An 8,528-nucleotide genomic window follows, 5' to 3' on the forward strand; every position below is an offset into this window, starting at 1 on the left:
GTTTTGCAATTTCACATGCATTAAATGAATATTTGATGTGTGTGGTTGGAAATAAATTTAATTGAATTGGGAGTAGCCCAATCCAATTAAATTTTAGAGGGGGAGATGAGCATTGACTTGCTACACTCCATTGGCACATCATATTGTCACACTTTTTGCATGTCCTTCATACTTTACATGCCTTATGACACCTAAGCACACTTAGTGGAAAATCTTAAACTTGATCTTGAATTAGTAGGCTAAAATATAGTTAAAATTCACTAATCATAATTAGTGAAATTTTGCTCCAAAATTTGGCTCCACAAATTCAATTTCAAATTTAAGCGAAATTTGAATAGAAATTCAAATTTCCATCCAATTTTGTGTGACACTTAAGTTATAAATAGAGGTCATGTGTGTGCATTTTTTCAACTTTGATCATTTGAGAATTACACTTCAAAGTTCAAACCTCATTTGAGACACAACTAAAAAAATGTTTTTTTACGATAACTTTGAAGATTTTTGACGCCAACTTTCAAATCGTCTTAGAAAGATATAATTTCTTCAACAATTTTAGATTTTTTTTTAAAAATAATTTTATAAAATTAATAATTTTAAGAATCTTAGAATGTAGACTTTCGAAGACGATTTTTTAAATCATCTTTTAAAATCGTCTTTTAAAAATTAATAATTTTTAAATCGTCTTTCAAAGACGATATTTAATAATTTCAAATCTTCTTTTAAAAATCTTAGAATGTCTTTTTTTTTAAAAAAAAAATCTAAAAAAAATTGAGGATTCTAAGACGATTTTTCCTAAAGTCGACTTAGAATGTAGACTTCCCAAGACGATTTTTTAAAAAACTATCTTAAAATGTCTATTTAAAAAAAAACTTTAAAAAATTATAATATCATTTAATTTTTTAGTATTTTTTTTTCTATATAAACCTCTAGATCTCTTAAACTGACATGAATCAAGCAAAAGAAACAAATAATCAAATATCATTTTTGAGATATGAGACAAAAATTTAAAGAATGAAGGGCATTGTAGGACTTCAATGGGAAGGAAAAACAAATAAAAGCATTTTAGTTCTAAACACTCTTTATAATGCTATCTAAATTCTTTCATTCTTTGTAAAAGAAAATTTAGAGAGGAAAAAACTGATTTAATCTATCAATTTTTAAGATTGTCCTCATGTGACTAGTGTCATAGAAGTCAACAAAACTACCTAACCAAACAAGAAGAATTGTTCATATTTTGTTTTTTAAATTTTCACAACAAATTTTTTCAACAAAAGTTTATTAGGAAACAAACACTTGCCTGGCGAACAGTCATTTTGTGAAGATTAATATGTGTATAAGTTCTGTCCTTTGCCAAAGCTGTTATATCATTGTAAAGCAAGAAGGGGAGGAAAAGTGAGAAATTAGACAAGTGGCTCTAAATAAAATGGGTAGGACAATTTAATGATTGGACCATAGATTGATAAAGATAAAAATAACCAACCTTCAACAATATATATCTAGTAATGAGTCACTATCATCAACTATTAGTATTGAACTTACTTAAGCTACAAAACAACTAACAAAATGTCATGATAGTATAGTTATGTTGAGCAAGCAAACACCTCTTTTATAAGTTATTTGTTTAGATCAGAAAATGGATTATCTTTGCTTTAAATTTAGCCTAAATATTCATCTTGTTTTGTTGTTAATCACGCACAAAAACAACCCTTCTTCTCAAAGTGGAGGTAGTGCCCTCTACCATTAGTTCAAAGCCTACAAAATCACTACTAAAAAAACTCTTTTTTACCGCATAGTATCTACGACGGTCATTAAATAACTATTTTCGTTTGTATAACAGTTGTAATTTTGTAAATATTTTGAATTATTAAAAAACGGTGATAGCGAACCCCGTCTTTGAATGTGAGCAATTTTAATTTCAAATATACCTCGCGTCCGTTCCTCTTTTACAAGCTTCGCGTCTGTTCCTCTTCTCTCGGTCACTCATCTTTCTTCTTCTCTCCTCTTCCCTTTTTCCTCTCTCCACCTTCTCCCCGATGCCACCACCACCCCATCTCCACATTCCTCCACCGCTCCCATTCTCCTTTCCTCCAGTGGAACCGTTAAAAACCCTAACCCCCAAAAAACACAAACCCCCTACTGCCTGGACTTCTCGGTGTTCGTAACCTAGTAGGAAACTTGCATTGTGTCACGAGCAAGCTGAGACCAACTTGCATTGTGTTTAACGAGAGGCGGATCAACGCTCTAAAGGGCGTGTGCAGAATGTCGTCACACACGTCGTTCGAGGTTCTGGTGGCCCACATGTGGAGGAGTTGGGCGAGGGTGATGGGGTTTCTTCCTAAAAACCAGACGCTGAAGCTTTTGTTTAGCGTGAACATGCGGAAGCGCGTGAATCCAGGACTACCAGAGGGGTATTGTGGGAATGCGCACAAACAAGCGCGTGGGAGTTGGGGGAGAGAGGGGTCAGGTACGGGTCGGGTCTGGTGAAGCGTGCGAAGGAGAGGGTGGACAATGTGCACGTGTGGAGGGTGGTTGAGTTGGTGTCCAAGTTGAGGGTGAGTCCTAACTCGGTGGGGGTGTTGATTCTGTCGCAGTGGTCGAGGCTGGGTCTTGAGAGGGTTGAACTTAGGATGGGGAAGCCTCTGCATGTGGGGCCCATATGTTGTGATAGGTACTGCTTGTTTCTTCCGGTGACCGGTGAACGGCCGAGTGTGAAGGTCATGGTGGCTGTCCCCACCATCACCATCGACAACTTTCACCGTTTCCTTCGGGAATCGAATTTATGACCTAACCACAACCTACCAGGTTACGTCACGTTGACCTTTGTAATTATTCTTCACTAGTTCCTGTGCTTTTTCTTCAACAAAAATAAAATAAAAAACAAACCAATTATTCCTACCAAAAACCTGATCAGGTGGTTGTGACCATATTTGCAAAGAAAATCCCAAAGGAAAGCATTACTGTTGACTTCGGTGAACAAATTGTATGGGTCACATTATAATAATATTCAATCAATGGTTTTTATGCTTGCTTTTACTACACTTCTATTCATTTTCGTGATTCTAACTCCCCTGTACTTGTTTTTTTCTTTTGTAGCTAAGTGTTAGTATTAATATCCCTGGAGAAGATGTATATGTTTTTTAGCCTTGCTTAGTTGGAAAGGTATGAATAAGAGCCTTTTTAGTATAGAAAGCTTGGATCACTAGGACAAATGTATCTCACGGCCTTATAGGCATATACTATAATTTAGAGTTGCCAAAGTTGCATAAAGAAATTGGAAGAATAATAATAGAGAATGTATTGAGACATTGGACATATACTGTGTCTAAACAAATATGTTGTAAATTGAAGAATTCAAGAGACATGCTTACTTATACTTTTGCATGGAATGTCTATTTGTATTTAGTGGAACTACTGCTGCTGCATTACAAGCAGGCACACCACAGGTTGGAGTAGAGCTTTGAGTTCTATCCTTGATGTCAATGTGCTTGATTCAAGAAGGTATACAGAGAAACCTTCAATTTAGTTATATTATAAGTCTTTCAAAATTTTTAATCTGGTATACAGAGAAACCTATGGGTTTTAATATTAAGAAGAGAAACTATAAGGTAAGAAGTTTTGTCTCTACCACACTCATGCATGTGAATTTCAAAATAATAATATTAATTGCAACTTAGCCAGAATCCTTGTCAGTGCCTAATTTGTAGCAATAATAATCACAACTTCCTATCAAGTTTCTACTTCTGATAATATTTATTATTCTGCATCTCCCCATGTGTTTTTCTTGTAATAAATGATTTTCCTTGTTTATTAACTTGAGTTTGGAATGGATTGTTAATGTTTGCAGTTCTATACGGATCTCTTTTTTTTTTTTCTTTATTTGGAATGGATTGTTAATGTTTGCAGTTCTATACATTATTATATGCCAACATGAGCCTAAGTCAGAAATGTTGTGATTTAGTTTGATATGCAAACGTATTCTGGTTTTAGTTAATCACCATTACACTTATTTTTGAATACACTTTATTTACTTTTTATTATAAATTAAAATTTACTAAAAAAAATAATACGAGACCCATTACATAAGAAGTAAAAATTGTGCAGTTAAAAAAAGTAAGATTCATAATATTTTTCTATTTTTAATAAATTTTACCTAATAATAAAAAATGTTTAAAGTAATATCCTAGAAAGTTTGTTAGTCTTTGAACACATTTATTAAAATACTTTGTTATATCTAATAAATCCTGTTGAATACATTTTTTTTCAGGAAAAATAATATTATATTATAAATATTGTCAAAACAGATTAAGCATATGCATGGGGAGCCTACCTAAGACTAACAATGGGAGCCTACCTAATTTGACCTTGAAGCCACAATCATGGACAAAGGTTGATATAATAGATTGATTTTATTTGTTGCAGCTAATTCTTTTTATTCAAATTTTAAGCCTAATTGCTTAAAGTTATGATGATGATCAGGTAAGTAGCATTATATTTGGGGATCTGCCTGCGGGTACTGGCTTCTCTTATCCCAAAACAGAACGTGCTGTTCAGCAAAGTAGCTCTAAGCTTGTTCGCCATGCTCATCAATTTATTAGGAAGGTACACCCATCTTAATTTTCATTGCCTTACTTCCCTTTTCATTTTCCTAATTTGTATTAAGTGTGGTTTTAGTTTCTTTATTTTTGAACTTTAATAAATTTGGCTCATTTGTTACTTCTCTTTTTTACTTAAAATCTTTACAAATTAGATTTGATTAAATTGTTTTTCTCAAAACTCATTAGTCAAAATATCAAAATTTTCACCTAAATATAAAAAGAAATTCAAAATTTTCCTTCTTCAAATCTTAATTTCACATCTCATAAAATTTATGGAATTTTTTCAACTTATTTCTTACTTCTATGCTTCTAAAATTATTTCATCTCTAGAAAAAAAAGTACACGGAAGACCAAATTTACTAAATTTAAAGGTAAACTTAGCAGAATAAAATCTTTTCGTTGACATAATAACCTTCCTACAGTTTCAGTTCTGGCTTCTCTTTTGAGTAAGTCACTTTCTAACTTGGCAATGTGCATCCTTAGTATTCATTGAATTTCTTGTTTACCCTGTGAAATCAGAGGTCGGAAGAGGGCTTGTGTGACTTACTGCATAACCTACATTTTGAGTTGCATCACCAAGCATTCTCCTCAATACAAAGTCCTGATGTTGGGCCGCATTTTGGGAGGTATTGCCACTTCACTTCTGTTTTCATCATTTGAATCATGGCTTGTTGCTGAGCACTTCAAGGTGAGGAATATTTTTTTGCTTTTAAAAGTTATCTGTTGTTTATTATGAATATTTTCTCTGGATATGATGATTTTAAGACATGCAGGAAGTTCCTCATAATTTGGATTTTAGAGGCAGTAATTGATTGACTAAAACTTGCAAATATGGTATATAATGCAATTTTAATTGCCATAGGCTCAAAAGTGGCGTTTATGTCCTCAAAAAGATATTTTAGCTTGTTTATTTTGGACTGAAATTCTAAATGGGGCTAGTCTTGTGTGTGGTACATACATTATATTGTACAAACTTCTTAAGATGTCACTCTAAACAAAACTAACCACTACTTAAGATCTTGCGACTAAATTTCAAAAATAGTTAGAAAGTGTATCATTATGCCAAGGTCGTCTAGTTAAGTGTCTAGGTTTAGTATATCATGTAAATATATTAATTGAGAAAATTGTATTTTGGTATTTATTGGATTCATGAAATGGATATTGAGTCCACGGTGTAGAGCTGAAACACAGTTTTCAGCGTATGCGTCTTATTATAATGTTTTTTTTGTCTTGATATCCTTGTTACGTTGTGTATTTATGATTTTGAGTTGTCTATTTTTTTTTAACATTGTCAGAGGGGCTTTGATCAACAATGGTTGTCATTAACATTCTCTAAGGCTATATTTCTTGGAAATGGTCTTGTTGCTATTTTGTCTGGGCTGTTTGGAAATGTACTTGTTGATACATTGGCTCTTGGACTTGTGGCCCCCTTTGATGCTGCTTCATGTTTTCTTGCTATTGGTGTGGCCATTGCTTTGGGTAGATTTCTTACCTTAAAATTTATTTTTCTCATTTTAATACTGCAAATTTGAACTTTGAAACATTTTATGCATGATGTTAATCTTTTTAACATTTAATTGTGCCCCATTTAGATGTTGTTTTTGTCATTTTATAATAATGTTTTTATTATTTTAATTTTTTTTTTCAAAATAACATTCTAAAATGGTCGTTAGCTAATGACCGTCTTAGAAAGTTACCTTTCTAAGACAGTTGTTAGCTAATGATTGTCTTAGAAAGGTACTTTCTAAGATGATTAAGAGCATAACCTATCCATACGTAGAGATAATTGTTAGGTATGGACGATAACTCTTTGCATCTATCTTGGATTTTGATGAATAACAATAAGTATAAATTATTGATGTTCTAATGATTTTTGAAAAGTGAACAAGATCAAATGCTAAAGGACTTAACAATACTCTGTATCATCCATACTCCAAGAGAAATTCCTCTCTTTACTATCTATCCAGTGCCTAACTAGCTAAAATCAAAAGGCATCCACTCATTATAATAATCAGTGTTATACATTGCGTTTTGGTTATCCCACACATCCGACTAGTAAGAAACAAACATATCTTTTAAAATGTCTATGATAGCCGAAAAATGGAAGTATGCACATTCTATCTTATACAAATTCATTTTGCTTTTCTTTATTTTGAATTACTAACATTTGAAATTAAGGAAATGACAAAATAGAATGTATTCATAGAGAATTCCTTAAAGATCGTTTTTGCCAAGGATAAGGAGCACATGGTATTATCAGTACTATCGTACAATTCCTCGTAAATCAGAGCATGCCACTTAGTCATATCTTCCAATGTGAGACAATAGTTTTTTCAAGGAATTGACATTGATCCTATAATGTATCCTTCACTGAAGTATATAAAAGGTTGTCTCTACCCAAAAATTGAAGTGAGAAGTGGTATAGTTTTCATTTGTTTATTCTTTGCTAAGCAAAGTAATCTTGTATTTGAGGTTTATTGTTTACTCATTCATTGAGTGTTATTGAATACTTGTATTCATTCAAACTATTGTTTATGAAAGTCGAGAGTGGCTTAGTGTTAAATAATACTTGGTTATTTAGATTCACGAGGAGTCTAAGAAAATGTTAGAAGTGGTATTAATAATACTTGTAAAGCCAAGAGTGACAAGTTAAAATATTTGTTTTGTAAGCAAGTTTTGATTAGTGAAACCCTTTACAAGTACAGAACTGGACGTGACTTAGGTTGAATGAACCAATATAAACCAAAATGTTTATACTTCTTTCCTTAATGATTTATTAAGCGTTCTAGCTATTAGTACTTTCTGTCACTTTTTTAATATCAAGTATTTATTTGAAAAACTTTTTTAGAAGAACTCTCTTATTAAGTCACTAGTCAATCAAACCTGCCTTTATTAAAATCAATTTTCTCTTCGATGAACGACTTACCATACATATACATTTCTGTCTATATTTATTCTAATAGTAAGTAAAAACTATTATCTTTGATAAACACACTATTCAAACCCCTTCTAGTTCTAGTGTGATTGTTATTCTTTCAATCATGTAGATAGATGAGAAGAAGTAACTATAATAAGGTATTAAGGGGCACTCAAAAACACTCTCCATTTGCATTTGTTAGATCCAACCTAGCGGACATAACTGAAATGAAGTAAATATTATTTTATCCTCTTTGTGTTTAAATATTTTGTTGTTGGATGTTCTCTTTGTAGCCTTTGATGAATCTTCCATGTAAGGCTATGTTGTCTTGTACTTTTCCAAAACCAAGTACCTCAGAGGGAATCATTCTTCATCATGCAAATGGACTTCAAGTAATCTTCGAAGTTCTTTCTGAAAACCTTAGAGGTTCTTAAACAATCTTTCTGAAAACCTTAGAATGCATGAACACGTCTATTTTTTAATAACTTTAACATTGAAACACTTTAACAAAATGTTAGTCACCACATAAAACTCATTATTCTTACAATTTTCATTGCTAATGATTTGTCATAATTAAAACCAGGGATGTTGATTCAGCAGTTGATAGATACTTGTTTAGAGAAAATAAGTTATGTGTGCTTCAATGTTCTATGTGTGAATTGTCTTTAAAGAAAGCCCATGGGAGAGGATCAATGGATAGTTTTATGGGCAAAAAAGACTTTAGATGTTTTTGCATGAACATTTCGTTTGCCCTGAAATAAAATGTGATGTAAGCTCCATTGGAGCTTGTAGGCCTAGGATCTTCTTCATCAATGAATTCCTTTGCTTCTTGGAAGATGAATGACAGTGGAATGGAGAAGGAAGAGAGAGAGGGGACGCCACTTCAAGGAGAAGATGAGTTTAGAAGAAGCTCACCACCATAGGAGGCCATGGATAAGAGCTTAGAGGAAGAAGGAGATGAATGAAGGGAGAGGAAGAGAAGAGCACGAAATTTTGTGCTCCAAAAGAACTCTGAA

The 8,528-nt window shown here is 32.6% G+C and overlaps 1 protein-coding gene across 7 annotated transcripts; it reads left to right on the plus strand.

Annotated features, from left to right (window-relative positions):
• Window positions 1-1,911: 1,911 nt before the first annotated feature.
• Window positions 1,912-7,302, plus strand: LOC114381348 (molybdate-anion transporter-like). Of its 7 annotated transcripts, none has more exons than XR_003660029.1 (7): window positions 1,912-2,980; window positions 3,094-3,159; window positions 3,404-3,498; window positions 4,302-4,386; window positions 4,477-4,599; window positions 5,115-5,283; window positions 5,891-7,302. XR_003660029.1 is itself a non-coding variant. In XM_028340587.1 (7 exons), exons 4-7 carry the CDS (start codon window positions 4,577-4,579, stop codon window positions 6,876-6,878), a joined length of 453 nt encoding a protein of 150 aa, XP_028196388.1. In that variant the 5' UTR covers window positions 1,915-3,159; window positions 3,404-3,498; window positions 4,265-4,386; window positions 4,477-4,576; the 3' UTR covers window positions 6,879-7,302. The 7 variants fall into 7 exon arrangements, 5 of the variants coding, with proteins under 5 accessions (XP_028196388.1, XP_028196385.1, XP_028196389.1 ...); XR_003660030.1 differs by having other exon boundaries at window positions 1,913-2,802; XM_028340587.1 differs by having other exon boundaries at window positions 1,915-3,159; window positions 4,265-4,386; window positions 5,891-6,074; window positions 6,802-7,302.
• The last annotated feature ends 1,226 nt before the right edge of the window (window positions 7,303-8,528 follow it).

Source organism: Glycine soja, chromosome 13, assembly GCF_004193775.1.
Source record: "Glycine soja cultivar W05 chromosome 13, ASM419377v2, whole genome shotgun sequence".
Taxonomy (NCBI): Eukaryota; Viridiplantae; Streptophyta; class Magnoliopsida; order Fabales; family Fabaceae; genus Glycine; species Glycine soja.

What these genes read in the sequence shown, in the direction of transcription:
- LOC114381348 (XM_028340585.1), top strand. Translation starts at nt 4,577, where the DNA reads ATGCTCATCAATTTATTAGGAAG. An exon ending in CTCATCAATTTATTAGGAAG is followed by an intron (nt 4,600 to 5,114) that starts GTACACCCATCT and finishes CTGTGAAATCAG; the next exon opens with AGGTCGGAAGAGGGCTTGTG. An exon ending in TTGTTGCTGAGCACTTCAAG is followed by an intron (nt 5,284 to 5,890) that starts GTGAGGAATATT and finishes TAACATTGTCAG; the next exon opens with AGGGGCTTTGATCAACAATG.